Source organism: Pezoporus wallicus, unplaced genomic scaffold (genome assembly GCF_028554395.1).
Source record: "Pezoporus wallicus isolate ANWC-B61680 ecotype Strahan unplaced genomic scaffold, APGP_CSIRO_Pwel_v1 contig_7073, whole genome shotgun sequence".
Taxonomy (NCBI): Eukaryota; Metazoa; Chordata; class Aves; order Psittaciformes; family Psittacidae; genus Pezoporus; species Pezoporus wallicus.
The window spans coordinates 1,226,478-1,245,811 of NW_026641326.1; the positions used below are offsets into that span (position 1 = coordinate 1,226,478).

At 46.5% G+C, this 19,334-nt stretch overlaps 1 protein-coding gene across 4 annotated transcripts in view; it reads left to right on the top strand.

Moving 5' to 3' along the window:
* Nucleotides 1-19,334, top strand: part of LOC130606540 (monocarboxylate transporter 2-like) — a 41,558-nt gene that overhangs the window by 10,967 nt on the left and 11,257 nt on the right. The window contains exon 1 of one of the 4 annotated variants that reach the window (XM_057422998.1): nt 3,759-4,249. The exons of the other annotated variants lie outside the window; for them this stretch is intronic. Within the exon in view, the coding sequence (XP_057278981.1) occupies nt 4,033-4,249 (217 nt within the window). The 5' untranslated portion in view covers nt 3,759-4,032. Of the gene's footprint in view, nt 1-3,758; nt 4,250-19,334 lie in introns of those variants that run through there. 4 annotated transcript variants of the gene reach the window in all.

Below are 19,334 nucleotides of genomic sequence, written 5' to 3' on the forward strand. Positions count from 1 at the left end.
GTGAGCCCATTTCTTTCCTTTCGTTTTCTTTTCCAGGAAAAGAAAAAGCACTCAAGTTGTCAACACTTGCAATTGGTTTTCTGTGACCTTATGTTGTTCCCTGTGAGGGTGTTGAGGCACTAGCACAGGTTGCCCAGAGAAGCTGTGGCTGCACCATCCCTGGCAGTGCTCAAGGCCAGGTTGAACAGGGCTTGGAGCAACCTGGTCCAGTGGAAGGTGTCCCTTCCTGTGGCAGGGGGTTGGAGTTGGATGAGATCCCTTTAACCCAAACCATTCTAGGGTTTTAAATATTGTTCCTCAAAGCTTAAGTTTCAATAATGAATTATGTTGGTTCATTTGATTTTACAAATCATGGCTTAAAATATCTATGGGAACTGTCGTGGAAAGCTTTGCAAAGTTTGTGGAATAGGCCCTTTCCATAGAATCGTAGAATTCTGTGATCCTATGGGAAGGAAGGATCCTATGAAAAGGAAGTGAAAATGGACCCTTTTGGGGGGAGAGGAAGAGTTTTTTATTCTGCCTTGCTCCTGGCCCCTCCTCCCACTTTGCCCCTCTTCTTTGGACAGCTCTGTAGTGGAGTACTGGGAATACACCACAATAGCAGTCTCATATTTACATGGAGCATTGCGATAGGGGAGTGAGCCATTTGGAGAAGGTATTTGCAATTTCAATCAATTTCATTGCTCCTTGCCAGCAAATTAAAACCCTGCCCTGCAGGAAGCTTCTGCTCTCTGTGGATGGGTGAGTGGAGCCTGCCCCGGGGGTGCTTCTGCTCCCCGGATGGAGGGGGAGCACTCACGCAGGCAGCTACTGTGAGATGAGCCCAATCCTCCCCACATTGCTACTTAGTTCTTTTTGACCTAGGGAACACACTGTTTCGGCTGTCAGACCCACCCTCTGCTCTCAGGATGCTGTGCGTTGCTTGTGAGCATCCAGAGTAGCATCATGAGGGCGAACAGTAATCGTTTTCAGACATCTTTAGAAATCATTTCTTTGCCCCCAGTACCTCCTGCTGCAACTGGTTTCCTGCTCCAGTTCCGAGTTTGCCACCAGCCCGTGAGCACATGTACGCAGAAGCTGTCATATCAAGGTTTGCTGAAGGAACATGCTTTAATATGGGACTAAATTTAGTGTTGGAAGGAAAGGCCCATCTTCCAGTTGAGGTCATGGCTGCTTCTTCATCCCTTTGCTCCTGGGTGTTTCCGTCTGTCCTCCCCACCTTCCACACTGCTGCTGAGGATGTGCCCGAGTTCAGTCTCTGGTGTGTTTATGCGTATTTGGTCTGAGCTGTTATTTTTGGGGGGCAGAACACAGAAACCAGCCTCTGAAACAAACCTTATTCCCGTTTATGAGGAAAAACTCCACTAATCCAAACCCTCATCCCTCTGTAGTAAAATAGAGGGAAACAGCCCTGTCCCTTGGGCTTATCCCCTTGTTCAGCTGCAGGCAGGGCTTTCATGCTGGAGAGACTTTAATTGTCTCTTGTGATGGCAGACTGCCCACCACTGCACTCTGCTCCTTTGTGTGTGCAAGACTACATAGTAGAGGTGATGCAGTAAAAGTAGGTATCCTCATGGCCCATGAAGTGGGTCTGGGCTGTATGAAAACAAGACTCTCCAGGTCATCCTGGAGCCCTTCTACCTGAGAGTAAAGGCTGCCCGGTCATTTTAAGTTTACTCAGTTTTATAGGAAGAAAGAAATAGTAGTAATAAAACATCCTACAGACGTGTTGTAAGGGCATCTCTAAAGCTCTAGGTTGATTGTGCCAGGAAAACTACTGAGTTAGGCAGTGATTTTTTTTATTTTTTTTTTCCCATTCCTCTTCATTATTGCTTAATTATGTATGTAGAAAAATAGGATTTACAGTAATGCAGTGTCTGTTTTGAGAGTGTTGGAGGGAGGATGGAAATACAGAGGAGCAGAGCTCCTTATTTCATCACAGATTGACATGGTTGTACCTGAACAACAGTGGTGCCACTGTTAAAACTGTGTTGTTAGTTCAAGATTAGAGAAGAAACACCAGCCAGGAGCAGCAAGCTTCGTCCCGCATTCCTTGGGTAGGGAAGAGCTCTGTACAGGCCCAGAAAGGTGTGAGACAGGATAGCGGCCAAACCTCACAGAGACCCTCATGAGCAGGGATTTGCTCTTCCTGGACTGCCTGGGAAAGGCTCCCAGCATCCCCATGCAGAGGACCTCCATCTCATGCAGGGGGATCCCACAGCCCCCTTTTTCATTGCTGCATGGTTGGTGTTCTAATGATAGAGTAAGAGGAGGAAATAAAAATGTGAACAGCAACAGAACTTTAAATACAAATTTTAAACCCAGCTCATTTCCACACACTAAACTAGTGTGACTTGGGGTTTTGAGTGTTAGGTTGTCTTTTTTTTGGAGGAAAAAGAAAAAAAAAGGTTGAATGCAGCTTTATAGGAGATTGGGGAAGAGTTGGTCTGAGCCTGAACATGCAGAGAAGCCAAGGCAGAAAGGGAAGCTCTGCTCGGGGGAACTGGAAAGAAACTGCTGTGTTTGCAATGCAGGCAGTGTGATTATTTGCAGGCAAATAATTTGGTGTTTTGCCAAATTGATTTGTAAAATCTGCCCAAATCATTCCCCAGTCTTCCTGGTTACACACAGAGGAAAGAAGGTCTCTTGTGGGAGGTGACAGGGTGCTGACACTCACCTAACGGCTCCATATGAATGTCCAAAACTGGGGCTGGAAAGGCATGAGGCTGAGTTCCTCCAAGAGCCAAGGGCTGTTACTTAAGGCAGGTTGAGCAAGATGCATGTCTCCAGCGAAAATTACAACTTTCCATCAAGGGCAAACATTGCTATCGCTTCCTGAAACAGACTTTGACCTAAAAGCCGGAATATACATGGAATGGGTGAACGTAACCAGCGGGTGGATGACCGTGAGGCTGCAGTGCTGTGGAGGTACGGGACTAGAGAGCAGCCGGAGACTTTGTAAGGAGGAGAGCGGAGCTGGGATACTGGTGGGAACACAGGGAGGGAAAGAAATTACTGTGGCTGCTTCCCGAGTGCCTCGGCTGGGAGTGCGTGTGTGTGTGTGTGTGTGTGTGTGTGTGTGTGTGTGTGTGTGTGTGTATGTGCAGGAAAAGCGGTAGGGGAAAGGAACAAGCAGGAAGGCTGTAGAACCCAGCGGCGGGCCGGGGCAGGCTGGTTCCATGTGGGGCGGTGCAGGCAGCTCGCCCGCCCTGTCCTGACCATCCTGTGCCATTCCCACCGCGTCCCGCCGGCCACAAGGGGCTCCGTGTCCGTGCTGTACTCTGCAGGTGGGTGCTGCCACGTTAGGGTGCGGGGTCCATGCATGTCTGGGACTGCAGCCCAGCCTGTCCTGGGGCTGGGGACACGCACGGATGGGGTGGTGCACTGGTTCTAATTCACCTCCACTGTGCATACATGGGACTATCCTACTCTCCTGCCAGCCCCAGCATGGATGCAGGAGGCTCTATGCCATATAACTGGTATATTAACTTCATCTCTCAACAAGTCATAGGACAAGGGCTAGCAGCGTCAAGCTGCACCAGGGGAGGTTTAACTTGGATATTAGGAGAAATTTCTTTACCAAAAGGGTGGCCAGGTTTTGGAGTACGGATAATGTGAGGTGTCCCTGCCCATGGCAGGGGGGTTGGAACTAGATGATCTTAAGGTCCTTTCCAATCCTAAACTATGATTCTATGATTCTATAATCACCATCCCTGCAAGTGTTCAAAAACTATGTAGATGAGATCCATAGTGACATGGTTGAGTGATGGTCTTGGCAGTCCTGGGGTAAAGATTGGACTTGGTGATCTTAAAGGTCTTTTCCAAACTAGGTGATTCTGTGATTCTCGGTTTCACATTGAAGATGTGAAGCAGCAGCATCGCAGCTTCAATCTGGTTACTTATTTCTAATGTCGCACCCCTGCCATTCTGTTTTGCCATTTAACATGAAGATACCAGTTATATGGAATAGACTGGGGACCTAGGACTGACTCTCCACCTTTGCACCTTGTGTTTCAGGCTTTCTGAGGAGCTATGCCACCGCCTGCTAACACAAGGCGAGCCCCCAGCCCACCGGATGGTGGCTGGGGCTGGGCGGTGGTCTTTGGTGCTTTCGTGTCTATCGGCTTCGCGTACGCATTCCCCAAAGGCATAGCCATCTTCTTCAAAGAAATCCAGGGTTTCTTTGGCACATCCTATAGCGAGGTCGCATGGGTCTCCTCCATCATGTTGGCCACGACATACGGTGCTGGTGAGTAAACCTGCACCAGCGCCTGCTGTGTGGTGCATTGGAAGGGCAGAAATAAGCCAGAAATCTAAGCTCTAGGACAGTGCAGAGGGACATCTGCATGGGTACTATGAACAGGTTCATTTTATGATCATGTTTCCAATGTCCTTTAGGGAAATGAATCATGCGTGGAGCCTAAAGGGGTTGAGGGGAAGTTTTGCAGAGGTAAATTGGTGTTGGTTTGGGTTTTCAAACATGTCTGATGCCCACCTTATTTATTACTGGGTTCAGGCATCTTTTGACTTCTCTGGGTGCCTTTTGGCTTTTTGGAAGTTTCTAAATGCCTTGGAAATTGTGGTCCATGAGCAGTTTGATGTTGACATTCCCTTTATTTCCAGTTGGGGTTGCAGCACCTTTGCTACTTTCCAAAATATTGCCTATTTCATTAATATGGGCACAGAGGTCTCTATAAAGCCTCTGCGCATCCAGAGGCCTGACCCTGGTGTGTTGCTGATGGTAGCAGTGAGCTCTCCTGCTCAGAAATCGAATAGCTTTCCATGGGCATCAATGAAAACACCCTGAGAGTAGGCTGGTGTGCAATAGCTGGGCCTAGGTTTCAGCCAAAGGCAAGCATGGAGTGGAGCAATAAATGAAGTAGCTGCTCGTTTCTTGTGGCAGCTTATAATTACAGCAATGAAATCGCCAGAGTCCATCATTCTTATCAGTTGCAAAGCAGTGCATAGAGCTCTGCTCTTCTTAAAATGATTCTGATAGCACTTTCATGGCTCAGTGAAAAACTTGGACTGCCTTTGAGTCTGCGATGGGAGGTAGATGGGAACCACGCTCTGTAATTGCAGGAAACTTTATCAATATATATCTTGGCTATTCAGGCAATTCTGAAAATACGCTGTTTCTTGAAAGCAGAGATTTTTGCTTTGTTTTGTTTCCTTAATAGTGCATTGTAGTGGTTTTTGGAGAGCATAGCTGAAAGTAAAGATGCTTTGTAAAGGTTTGTAAAGAGATGCTTGAATCAGAGCCTATAGTAATCCATTCTATCATAACCCACTGCAAAGGTTTGGTCCCACAGAAAGTAGCTCTGCAAGGGCTGAGTTCCGGCTTGAGAACCCACAAATGGAGCACTTTGAGGGCAAGACCCAAACAGCTTAAGCCAGTGCCATTGTCTGAGGCCACACTTTTGGCCTCCCTGATGTGATGCTGAGCCCAAGCCCTGGGGAGTGCTGCCTCTTGGAGATAGATTTCCACTGGGGCTTGTTATTAAATGTGGATAAAGGCACTTTTGCCTCAGCCCCATCAATATCAACAGAAGCAAGTGAGTTGTGGTGGGAGAGGGAAACTGCTGTGGGGAGGCAGGCAAAAGGACCACTTGTCATTTAGGTTACACTTAAATGCTGTTTTAAAAGGCTGGGGTAAACTACGTGGAATGTCTCTGAAGCAGTCAAGTGGGGAAAAAAACCAAAGCAGGCAGCCCATGCCTTTGGTGTGTTCAATTGTCTGCATATGAGTGTCTGAGGAAGTTACATGGTTTGAAAGTCAAAAAGATGGCTAGTATTTGGTGCCAAAACTATGCAAATGAGTGGAGGCTGCTGTAAATTTCATGGTCTGGTACTAAAGTTAGGACATCACTGGAGCAGGTAAAATGCTGCTCTGGTCACCTCTGCGTTTTACTGTCTGCAGGTTTTCCAACCCGCTTTCTTCTCTTTCCAAGTTTTCAAGCCAGTGGCTCTGTACCTGGAACACTGTAGTAGACTTTTATCCTAGTCAGCTGTCTCCTGCCTTTTGTCAAGGAGTTTTAGCCTTATTCTCCCTTATGCTATTACATGGTAATATGGGGGATGATACATCTAGGTGCTTTTAGACTTAATGCAGGTGATTGTGCTTTTGTACCTTCCCACTGGCCCTGCAGTTGCTCAGAGTTATGTCCATTTAATAGTCCTTTCCTCCTCTGCTCTGCTCTCAGATAAGATTTATGCTTGTTTGATCACCCTGTCTGCAGTGATCTGAGCTGAGACACCGTCACTCAGTGGCTGCAGACAGGCGCGCAATGGGAGCTTGCAGAACATGGAGCTAATGGAACACATGTGCCCAGGAGTGTATTTAACACATCTCATTTGATTGACTGAGCATTTAGCACCAGAGCAGTTTGACTTATGAATGACTCCAGTGATTTGGAAATTCTCATCAAAGGAACAGGGCTGCCCAAGTCTCGCTCTGCTGCGGTGCCTGTTAGAGCTGTTCAGATGCCCATGCAAAGCTTGATTTACTTTGCTGAAAAGCTAGAGAATGGTTTAACACTGGATTTTTTGCTGATCTCTCCTGAAAAGAAGTTTCAAAAATGCCAAAGGAAGCGTTCAACATAGTCCTGTGTAACTAGTGGAGTTATTAAACCAGGTAATTATTGCCATAGCTTGCCCATTCCTTTCCCATATCAGCAGTGAGGTAGAACTGTCACTGTGTGGAGGTGCAGGGGGGTGCAGTCTACAGCCATGTAGGAGCCGTGTTGGGGTGTTGAGTATCTCCTATGTGAAGCATCAGGCCTGAGGGCTGGAGGGGATGAATGGTGCATTTGCTGGTGTCAGGTGTGGGCATCACAGCCATGAGAGGAAAGCCCCAACCTTGCCTCACCTCCATCAGCACTGAATGGCAGCGATTTGGATCAAAAAGCGTCCCTGAAGCATGTGGATCAAAAGCTTCCCTGAAGCGTGCAGAGGCTCTGCTGTTTGCTTGCTTGGCCTTAGGGAGAGGCTGTAGTGTTCCTGTCCCATCGCCGGTGTTCAGCTGTGTGCCTGTGCTGTGGCTCTCTGAGCCAGGACTCAGGATGGGGAGGCACATCCAAGCACAGGATGTGTCCTATGAGGACTGACCAAGCCAGCCGGTCCCCTCTATCCCTAGGAGCTCCGGGCAGCTGTTGCCCGCAGCGTATGCAGGGTCTGATGCTTTCAGTGACAACAGCTTTTGTTTGCACACACCCTTAAGTGATAGTCCCTCATTTCCTTGGCATGCTCCTTGTGTGGGGACTTGCTGTTAGGCTTGGCTGCTGTGTAACAGAGCTTATGTTTGTGTTTCATAAATAGCGCAAATATCTGTGTTCTGAAAACACTCGGTGAACCATCCCAAGTCTCCACTAGAGCAGCTCTTTTTACTTTGACAGCATGGATGCAGATTTACAGTGACCACCTGAAGCTTTAGCTTGTAGCACCAGAGCAGCTCCATTTTTTCAGGCTCAAACTGAAAACCAGCAGCCAAGACTGTTTCTGCCCTTCACTTTTTGCTGAATTCCCCCAGGAAGCTGTTTTGTACCAGCTGAGGCTCTGGCAATATATATTGCAGAAGTTTTAATGTGTCTTATCCCCCAGTTTCTTAATCTGAACTAGGCTGCAGAAAACAATTCTGTCACTATAATACAACTAGTAAAACAGATTAGTGTGCAGTAAAGTGGATAGCTTGGACTTTGTGATCGGATGCCTGTAGTTCTCGGCAGCATTCATGTTCAACAATTCCCCGCTTCCCATTGCGGAGGGCAAGCTGGGAGGTGTGTGAGTGAGGAGCACAAGGGAACATTGATTTTCCCTGACCAAATCCTGCAGGGTGAAACCTATGAATCTGATAAAGAAGGGTTTTGTTTTGCAATATTTACACTTTTTTTTTGGTGTGAGCTAAGAGCTCATTCCTTACCCCAAATGAGAAAAGTATTACAGAGCAGAGTCTTAAATGGATGGAAAGAAAAGGAAGGAAGATTGCATCACCTTTCCCTAAAGGTGCTTTCAGCTGCACCTCAGCTTCCAGGTATGTCCTGGGTTCAGCAGTAGCAGTCATATTTTACTCCTTAGTAGCTGGTGCAGTGCTGTGGTTTTGGCTTTCAGCCTGGGAATAGCACTGATAACACCGATATTTTTAGTTACTACTCAAATGTTTAGACTGACCAAGGACTTTCTGAGTCTCATGCTCTGCCAGGGAGGAAGGGAAGCTGTGAGGAAGCAGAGAGAGGACACCTGACCCAAACCAGCCAAAGAAGTATTCCATACCACAGCACATCATGCCCAGGATGTAAACTGAGAGTTACCCGGAAGGGCTAGATCACTGCTCGGTCAGGCTGGGTAGCGGTTGGCGGGTGGTGAGCAGCTGTATTCTCTCCCCTTGTTATTTCCCTTATCATTATTATTATTATTGGTGGTAGCAGCAGTGATTTGTGTTATACCTTAGTTACTGAACTGTTCTTATTTCAGCCCATGGGAGTTACATTCTTTCGATTCTCATCCCCATCCCTCCTGGAGTGGGGGGACGAAAGTGGGGGGGGAGTGAGCGGGGACTGCGTGGCTGGTTTACGGCTGAGCTTAAACCATGACAAGGTATCAGGCTGTAGAGGTGACAAGGACACACCAACATGTGAGCATCACAGGGTGCCCATCATGCTCCTGCATGCCTTTGGCAGGATTTCCTTTTGCAAACTGCCTCCTTGGACTTTGCTATGCCAACACCAGGGTTCCCGAGGTCTTGTGTAGTGTACAGGGATGAGTTTTGTTGAGGAAGACAACCTCAACTAATATAATTACAAAACCAAAAGCCTTTGGCCTTCACACCTCCTGACTTGGGCCGTGTGTTGCACTCACAATGCCAAACTGAGCTGCCCTTCTCCCATTTTCTAGGGTGACACATTTCAAACTAGGCCACAGATGAGTTTCTGGAGATAATCAGTACCTGGGGAAAGCAGGAGGCTGTTAAGCTCCCAGAAAAGAAAGGATAAACAATATTAATTTGCTGGTAATTCAGTTGCCCTATTCAACATCAGGGGAAGCAGCCAAACCTTCTAAAAATAAGGAATACTGATGCCACTAATTTAATAGCAGCAATGTTCTTGTAGCTGTTATGGTCTCTTCTAAGGCTTTGAGAGAGTCAAGGATTGCAGGAAGAAGTCATGTCTTTTATTATAGCCAACTTAGAGCTTGAGCAGTAAGCTTTCTGCCACATGTGCCAGAATAAATAATATCTAGGACAATATCCTCATTTTCAGGGGTTTTTAATAGTGAGTGAGTGTGAGGATGCTCCTGTCATCACTGTAATGAAACAACAGGAGTCACCTGAGTGAAACACGTAGATTAGCTCCTGACACAATCATTTCAGCTGCTGAGTGTGAATAGCTGGGGCTGGAGCAGGGGACATCTGATCTTATTTTCCCCCATTATTTTGAAGAGTCTCACTCTTTCTTTTGCAGTTGCTGTGCAGCTGAGCCTTGTGCATGTTTGTGTACACTTCAGATGTAAATACGACCTGCTTCTGTTGCCTCTTTACATATAAAGCTAAGTTTCATCAGGACCGTACACTGTTGTCATTCAGAACGTAGTGCAGTGGAGTCCTTGTTTCAGTCTCACTCTACGCTGCTGTAATATTCCCCCTAAAATCTCCAAGGGGCTGGTTTTACCCATCCAAATGTACATTAAATTTGGGCAATCACCTTCTGTCTATTTTTCAGACAGGAGCAGAGAGCTACCTTTTGCAAGCACTAAGGAAAAAGAGCGTTTCTGAAGCAAAAGCCTTATCCCGAAGTCAGTCAGTGTTTATTACTCCTGTTATTTATTATTTATTGGTTTGTAATTAGATGAAATGGCTGAAGATTTAATTCTGGAGATGCTCCACAACAGAGCATCTTTTCTTCAAAGAAACTTACTCCCAGAGTTTGTAACTGCTTAATATGGCACCTGCTAAAGCAGCAAGGAAGAGATTGGGAAGTTGAAAGTCGACCATTGACCTTGAGCATTTAATCCAAAATTTTATAGCTGTGTTTTATTACACTGCTGCATGATAAATTGCAGTGACAGGTTTAGAAAGCACCTTACAACATATAGCAGTGTAAAGCTGTATTAATAATGAGCTTGATTCCGCAGTTTTTCACTTAATCAAAACTGCCAATGTTTTCTTCTGGCCTGGTCTGGACTCCGTCAAAACCTTCTCTGCCTCCAGAAGACCTCTCCCAGGGCTCTCACCCATCCCAGATGCTTGCAACTGGTTGTGAAGTATCAGTGCTAAAAGGGGACACTGAGGCACAGGAAAGGAGGTGTGGGGTCTTTTAAAGAACAAGCAATATGTGGGTAGCAGAGTCCATCCCAGACTTTAAGAAGTGTGGCCTCTGAGCCACTTTTGGCTCAGACATGGCTGATGGGCAACAAACAACAGGTAGGATGTGCCCCGATAGATAGAGGCTTTACCTGCTAGAAGCTTGGTGATAGGTTAGGGCAAAATAATGTGTGGTGCATTGCCCAGCATTCTGCAGTGGATTTTCCGTGTGTGGTGTTCCAAACAAGTGGGTATCCCCATCACTATGGGGAAGAGAGCTGCTGGTGTGAGAAATAGGTTGTCTGTGTGGAACAGCCTATAGGGCCGTTGTCTGGTTTAAGAAATAGTCTCCGCAAGGAGCAAGTTTGCATATACTGAACTGGTTTTGGCTGCGGTAGAGTTACTTTTCTTCATTGTATCTAGTTTGGGGTGATGTTTTGGATTTGTGCTGAAAACAGCCTTGATAATTCAGGTGTGTTTGTGATTGCTGAGCAGGGCTTACACAGAGTCAAGGCCTTTTCTGCTCCTCACACTATCAGGGACGAGGTTGCGGGTGCACAAGGAGTTGGGAAGTTGTTGCACTGTGGGCTTCCCATCATTTTCTATAGCATGGACTCTGCAGAGAAATAAATGGATTGGCTCGGTGTGCGTTTGGAGATGCTCAGTTGATACACCTGCAGCGTGGATCTTCAGTGTGCATCCAGCTGCTCACTGATCTTTTCAGGAAATCCAGTTCCTGTGCTGTCTCTGACCATCCTGTGAGATGCCTTAGTTACTGAGGGTGTCAAAAGTGACAGTGGCCCTTAGTGCTGAGTGAGGGGTATGAGAGAGGAGAAAGAAGGGGAGGACAGGTGGTATTTGCAGTGGTGTATCTTGTATGAGCTCACTCTAGTTATGTGCTTGCAGCATTGGTTCAACAACAATTCTCAAGCAGGGCTTTCTTCAGTATTTCCCTAGGCATGTTCTTTTCCAGATGTGTGGGCTGAAACAAAAGGAATATCTCTGTTTATCCAGGGTGGATATCCAGCATCCTGCCATTGTGGCCCAAGCTTGGTCAGGTGCTCCCTGTGTACCCACTGCTCAGCTGCCCTGTGCAGGGCTACATCCTTTTGCTTATCATCATCACCTCTTGGAGTCCCATCAAGAGTCAATCAGCCTCCCTGTGTTATTGAAACAAGGCATCTTTCCACACTGGGGCAATCCCCAGGGTAGCAGCACCATTACAATCATGGATTTTGTTAAGAAAGCTGGATGAGGAATGATTTGATTTCTGTAATGGATGATGATGCAGATTCATATACTTTTCCTGACTCTTAGAGAGCACTCAGGCCCTGCAAGGTCATCACATATGTGCTTCTATTTTTTATTTTTTTAAATAGCCCTGTTCTACTTAAGAGCTCTAATAGCACTATAGCTTCAGGTGAAATATTTCTGTGTTTGTGGACTTGGTCACAAAGCTTTATCATTTCGCCCTTCATTGGAGCCAGCAAGGTCACCAGGCAGCAGTAATAGGGATGTGGGAGACTTAATAAACCCCAAGATTAATAAGAACTAGGAAGAACACACAGTTTTGGTTGAGGTGGTGTTAACACTTCACAGGTGGGTCTTAAGCCCAGGACTAAGTTATAATCCACTCCCCTGGCGAGGGATTCTTCATCAACGGCTGTAGTGATAGGACAAGGGGTGATGGGTTTAAACTTAAACAGTGGAAGTTCAGGTTAGATATAAGGAAGAAGCTCTTTAATGTGAGGGTGGTAATGCACTGGACCAGTTGCCCAAAGAAGTGGTGAATGCCCCATCCCTGGCAGTGTTCAAGGCTAGGTTGGACAGAGCCTTGGGTGACAGGGTCTAGTGTGAGGTGTCCCTGCCCATGGCAGGGGGTTGGAACTGGATAATGTTAAGGTCTTTTCCAACCCAAACCGTTCTATGATTGCAGCTTTTCTGCCCTTGGATGACTCTCCAGCATAACTGGTCTCTTGGTCAAACATGTAGAGCTTCCAGGAGGTAGATAAAGCCCTTTGGAATGCATGGCTAGGTATCTGCTAATTTGCCAATAGAGCAATTGTGTTAAGACCGGTAACAAAGAGCTGCTGATCTTGAGGAATAGGTGTTTCAGCCATGTAGGAAACTCGTGTTCTGCAGTCATGCTTCAAATGCCAGCAGGGATAGAAGCCTGCAGTCCTGCCAAAGCAAGAGGTTAGCTAAAGAAACCATAGGAAAGCAATTCGAAACCCATGAAGCCATGACCTTCTGCAGGTCAGCAGCTGTGATCTGCTGTGTGGGGAGATCCAAACCAGCAGCCCAGGGAAACCACTGAGCACAGGCACCTGCAACACCATCCTCTTACAGGAGCCATTATTTAATTGACTAAATATAAAGTGACACGAAGGACCTTGGCTTCAGCCCCGGGTTTGGAGCTGTTGGCCTGTGGCTCCTCTATGTGCCGCAGGAGCAGTGCGAGTCAGCTGTTTGATGTGGAAATTGAAATGCCGAGGCACTGGTCAGATGGGATTGCTGGATCAAGGAGAGAACACTTGTTTTTCTGAAGCTTGGGCTTCATCTGCCTTTTTCTTTTTTAACATGAGGATGCTGCTGTGGCAAATGCATATTTCTGATGGGAGGTCAGGGTCCTTTCTTGGAGGATGCAGGTTGGTTTCTGCAGCAGATCATTACACCCACTGCCTTCTGAGTTGGACACGGTACTGAGACCCAGCACCTTTGATGTACACACCATTTTCCTCACCTGCAAGGAAGAAAGAGGCATCTTCTGGTGATGGGTTAGCTGGTGGAGCTGCTGTTGCATATGCTGGACTTCAGCCTCCTTATTAAAAATTATCTGCAGTGTAAAGTAATACTAACAGAAAGCATCAGGGAGATTTGGGGTGAACAGATCTTTGGAAGCTGCCCTTTGGGGTCTGGCAGAGAGGTATTTGATACCATGATAGTCACCTGGGGTGTTTGTTTGCTGCTGCTGCTTGTCCTCCAGCTTGTGCATGGCCATCCTGCTTCCATCAGCCCTGCCTGAGGAGGTGCCTGTTGTGTGTGGGCTCATTAGCCATTGCAGGTGCAAAGCAAACCATCTATACCAACCAATTGGGACTAATAATATGCTGTTATTACTAGGTACCACCAGCTCTTGTCTAGTTATCTGGAACTGGCACATGTAGTAAACTGAGTTACTGTGGGACTACAGTGAGCAGCTGTTCTCCAAGCCCTGGTGACACTTAAGTGCATGACCATCCAGGTCCTGGACCCTTGGTCTTCTAGCAAGGAAGAAGAGTGAAAAGCTGCAGGTTTGAACCCTCTCATCCCTTCCCCCTGCCTTTAGAACTGTTTTCTGGGGCTGTGCACCATTACCAGTGCTGGTTGCTGATGCTGATCCCCTCTGCCTCGGGAGCTTGGTGGATTCTGGCAGTGTGTTAATAACATGGAGGCACTTGCTTTCATCTGTGGGGTAATGAGGAGGTTGCTTTGTTACAATGGGCTGGTACCCTAGTGAATAAATTACAAGGCCAAAGGCAGTGTTGTTATTCCATCGAGGGAGTGAGATTATTACTGAGGAAATTGCAGGCCTGCTCCTGTCGTTTTACTACTAGTATAGTAATAGACTTTGTTTTATCAGTATAAATGATTCCCACCCCCCCCAGCTGAGTATGCTCTGCTCCTTCTTACGTCCCCAGTGACTCCATATAGTCAATGCCAGTCATGTTGTGCTGCATTCCTTAGTATATCATGCTATTCCTTCGTATACCAACAGCAGTTGAAAAACATCGACTATCTGGGCAGTTCTTTTGGTGCTGACCACTGTCCCTTTGCAGGAACAGCTCTTCAGAGCCACTTTTCACTGTGGAAAAGCGGGAAAAGCTGGGCTGTGTGTTGCAGCCCCAGCAATGGGGCGACATCCCAAATCTGCCAACACTGGGGTCCATGCAGGGTTGCTCTTCTGTCATCTGCATGGCCATCAAATGGTCTTAGCATCAGGTGTATAGCATTTGCAATGGCTCTGTGCCACTCTACACTGGCAGAAGGTCAGTCTTGTGAAAACTGGGAAGACCCCCTGTTGCATGGAGGCCCCTGGGTTACAGGAGGAGTCTTTCAGTCTCAGCTTTCGGCTGCTGCTCTGAAGGCCCTGCACAGAGATATTTCAGCAAGAATTCACCCAAGTTCCACCAAAAAAGGGATAATTCTGTTAGAATTAGGTTAAAAAAAAAAAGGACAAACCAAACTTTATAAATAAAGGATATATAGATACATATATTTTGTCAGACAGGAGAGAAGAATGCTTTAGTCCTTGTTAAAAGTATATTGCATTTTGTACCACCACTGGAAGTTTTGCAGCTCATAAAAGATTCATAAGGCTCGTTGAGGAAAACAGAAAGGCAATTCAGGTGTCTACTTTTTGAGTACCATTGTACTTGCAAAAGTTTAAGCCAGTCTGGATTGATATTTCTTGTTAGATGCCAACTCTGTATTATGATCTTCTTTGGATCATAGTTCAGCAGCTCAGAAAGAATAAATAACAAATGGCCTGGCTTTGTGGAGACCACAGGATTCTGCATTTTCTTTATGGTTTTGCAAACTCCTCTTTAGGGTCCTTTTCACTTCTACAAACACAAAACTCAAGGTGAGAAGTAATTGGACAAGCTAATAAATGAGACAGGGCTTGCTGTGTTTCCCACTGGCGAGCTGCTATGTTTTGCTTGCCACCAAGATCAGCTTCTTTGACATGGCCTTTCATGTACCAGCTAACAACAAATGGAAATCTGCCACAGGTATGAGGAAAGAGGCTTTATACAGGACAGGCACTAAACCAGCATGATTTATATGGGTTGAGGATAGCGCTTTACACTGCATCAGTCTGTCAGGAATGCCATGATCCCGGCTACATCTTTCGGGGATATTTGCTGTAAGCTGCTGCTCTCCTGACTGCAGGGTTTTACTGCAGTAAACTCTTCTTGTGTGCACCCTGTTCTGCAAGGGATTGGGGTGTAAAGTGAAGTGCTTGAGTGGGCTTTCCTTGCTCTTTCCTTGCCGGTGGGGATGGTGGTAGCCCCACCGGAGACCACGTGCCCTTCCAGGACTGCCCTGTGAGCCAGAGGAGGTGCGGAGCCATGGGCACAGCTCTCAACAAAGCCAGCAGCAGGATGAGGCTCAGCATCTCTCTTTGTTATAGGTGATAAATGATGGCTGGAAGTTGGTCAGGAGGGAAGAAACCACTTGCTGGTTTGTGGAAGGGGCTGCCTTGTTTCCCAAGGCTGGGTGGGTGGAAGTGCCATCTCTTCCTGCAGTGAAGCACCTTGTCCTTGAAATGTGTTTGGTTACAAAGGGGTGATTAAATTTTACTTCTAATTTCTTCATTAGATGTTGCAGTGCTGACATGGTGGTGGGGTTGTGGGAACAGTGCTGCCTGGGTGACACTAGCTCTGATCCCAGAGAAGCTGTGCACTGGAGATGAGAAAGCTTTTTCTCCTTGCTATGACTTTTCAGGGACTTGGGCAGCATTCATGTGGCTGGTTCTGCAAGGTGAAGGCAGGTAAATATCATCTTTCTGAGAGCTTGCGCTGTCCTCACCTGTCTCTGTAAATTAAGAGGTAAAAGTCACCCCAAGTCCTGATGGCTTCTCCTGGCTCGCAGGAAGGAAGAATGATTTAGCTTGGGTGCCAGGACAAGGGAGCCTGTGGTTTTTGCACATTTGACCAGGCAGGTATTAGCAAATAAAGGTGCCTTGGGATCTAAGCTGCACACGTTGTGACTGTAAATGGTTTCTGTGTGGTAATATACAGCATCTTTATTCGTTTTATGCTGGCTAAATAACTGGTAAATGACAGGTCCTGCTTTTCAATTCCACCGTGTTTCCAGGGGCTGTCATACTTTTAATTTGTGCAATAGCTGCAAGCAAAGCAGTAATCATGTTTCCCATTTCCCACAACTTCCCAAAGCTGTGGGCTTTGTCGTTCCCTCTCCTTAATTCCTCTGCCCTGACTTGAGCTATTTGATGTTTTCCAGAGCTCCCCACAAGGCTGCTGTTGAAGTTATCTAATGTCTGATAGCTAATAAGCCCCCTGCCAGAGATATGCTGCAGGTGGCATGTGGCAGAGCAGGGCAGGAGAGGTGCATTTACATCTGTTGGGTGTGATGCTGATCAGTGAAGACGTCTGGGCAGGGTGAAGGTGCACGTGTCTGTGCTTCATGTGCCTGCCCAAACCGGCAGGGTTTGCATGCTGAAGTGTGCACAGCAGCTATGTGACATACTGCATACACTCGGTTTCTGCTGAGAGATGGGACAGCTTTTGAAAGGCTGCTCCATTAAAGCCTATGATTTTCTGTAGGACCAAATGACTTGAGTGGAAGTAATTTTGGGGATGTGATTTCGCATTTGCTTCAGTGCGTTTGAAAGGTCTGCTCAGGACTGTTATAAAACCTTTGGCCTGTGAGCAGCAGCTCAGGGAAGTTTGGTTTCCCAATTGTTTTGAGTCCTTGGGTTGGATTCTCTGGTGTCTCCTAAAGCATGGGATGGTCTAGATGGTGCTTTCCTTGCAGGCTGAGTGCTCATCATGGCCTTTGCTGTGGATTCTCTGATGGCTAGAAAGGTTTAGTCCCAGTGCTCTGCTACTGTTTTCTCCTTTAACTGGCTGCATTCAGTATCTTGAAGGTCTCCAACCCTCAGTCCTATGTGGGTGAGGCTGGTCAGGAAGATCAAATGCTGTCACTCACAAGAGTGTGCTGTGATCCTGTATGCTTTGTGTCTTTAGCAAAGCAGGCCCACTGTGTCTGGATGTAAGGTTTCAGTCTGTGAAGGAGAAAGGCTGATGTTGCTTCTGAAGTTCATCACAGTTCCCTGAGAGCTCAGCCCAGCCCAGGCAGGTAATGCCTTTGAGACCACAGCTCTCCCACCCAGACTGGCAAACAAGTGGGGTTGATTATCCCCCTGTAAAACTGACAATGCTCATTACAGGAGATGAAGGCTGTTTGCTGAAGATCACTGCTGAAACACGTTGCCAAGAGATCACACAATACAAGAGCAGGGACCAGTTGTAGTCTCTTGGCTCAAATACGTCTTGGGATGTATTTGAGGACATTGCATGTCTGTGGGGGGTGCCACAGTGACACCCCCATTTGTAAAGCCAGTGGTTGGGATACAAATTTTTGCTTTCATCTGCTCCAGCCTCTATCCCAGGTTGTCTCCATAGCCAGGAAGCAGAGCAGAATGTATCCCACCCTCATCCCCTTCCAGTTCATCATCGGCTGTCATGGTCCAAACCCATCCTAACTGAGGGGTGAAACCAATACAAGAGCTTGTGGACTTGGGTGAGAGCACTGTGGATCCATATTTCCCTTCTCCCCAGGTGGATGCTGCAAGAGTAGAACATATATGAACATTTTGCTTGACTTCTCATAGCAGGGGCTTCTTTCCCTGCGATCTGTCCTGTGTCAGAGTAGGAGAGGGGCCTTAGCAAGAATCCTGTGGGCTTTAAATGCTCTGCTCCATGGTGGGACATCCTGTATTTTTAGGGCTAATGTGAAAGCCCTCTTCCAGTGGAAAAAGGTAATTGAAACCATATTTTCTTAGTTGAGTAATTAGATTGATTCTGGAGAAATATGGACATGTGGAAAATTGAAAAATGGAAGAGTTGTGTGCCCTTAGGCTGCAGATGAACATGTTGGTGCCTTTCCGAGGAACACTGGCTTGATCTATTTAATTAAAGGACACGCTGACACTGGCTCAAGCATGATGGAAGTCCAAGTTCTGACCAGGGAAAGCTCAGTGAGAAAAGGGGTCCCTTTCCTGCTGTGCTGATCAGATGTATGTGTCTCTTTCTCCAGAACTTAACTGAGTTCTGTAGTGCTCTGTGCAGCAAAAAGATGCATGATGTGAATCCAGTCACTGGTTTAGGACAAAAAGCTCTCTGTGGAATTATACACTCACATAGATGTTAATTGAATGGTGTATTCAATGGGACCAGCTCAGATCATGCAGATACAGGGATGCTGTTAAGACTGTGCTTGTGTGTATTTCATTTAGGAATGATTTGACCTTAGACATCTAGTGGGAAGTATTTTATATGTACATTTTCTATATTAAACCAGTCACATCTACTGGTTTTTATTCTTGCACATTGTAACAGCTGAGAACTTGTTCAGATGCTCTCAGCCATCCTCAGGGAATATTGGGGTTTTTGGGTCTCATTCCTGTGTGCCATGGTTTGCAAGGTCTGGAAAAAGTTCTGGCACTAGTTCTGGCTAAGATTATTTAAGCAAAAGTAAATATTCCACTGACTGGCTCTGCAGTGAGGTGGATCCCACAGTCAAACTCTTCAGAGATGCCTGTAAGCTTAAAATACCTGTTTCCAGTAGTCTGTATGTGGACAGCGTGGGCTGTTCCTAAGGACAGGAATGAAGGCAAGCAGGCACACTGGGCTCTGAAACACCATTGCTGAGTAGCACCAGAACCAGTCAGGTTAAGATAAGATAGTAAATGCTGCCTGTAGCCCCCTGCCTCATTTCCAGCATTTTTTTTTTTGCAGCATTTTGCTTCAGGGTTTTTGAGGAATACAGAATCTTTTCTTTACATCTCGTAGCTTGATTTCTGGACCACTCTTTCCTGCTCTGTTTGCATTCCCTAGTTCTGACATCTCAACCTCATCTACCTTCAGAATTAGCTTTTCTTTGAGCAAGAGTTTAGTCCCTTCATTGTCCCTCCAACATAGATTATTCTCTGATTCTGATTTGTACTAGTCCTTCAGCTAGTTGGGACTACTATACACAAAACCTCCCTTCTTTCCTTCACCACTCAAAGCTGCTGGCGTGTTTCACTTCCTCAGATTTCAGCACTTGCTTTCCTTGTGTGCAGTCTTTGTTAAGCCATTTATCTCCTCCTTAATTTTGCACTGTCCTGCACCACCTCTTTACATAAATGCAAGACCAAACTGATTCCTTTGAGATCTAGGTAATCCATCATCCCAAACCATTTCTACCTACATAGACTGCTATTAAGATTTAATTAACAACTGTTCTGCTGAAGCTTCAGTTCTGGTCAGCA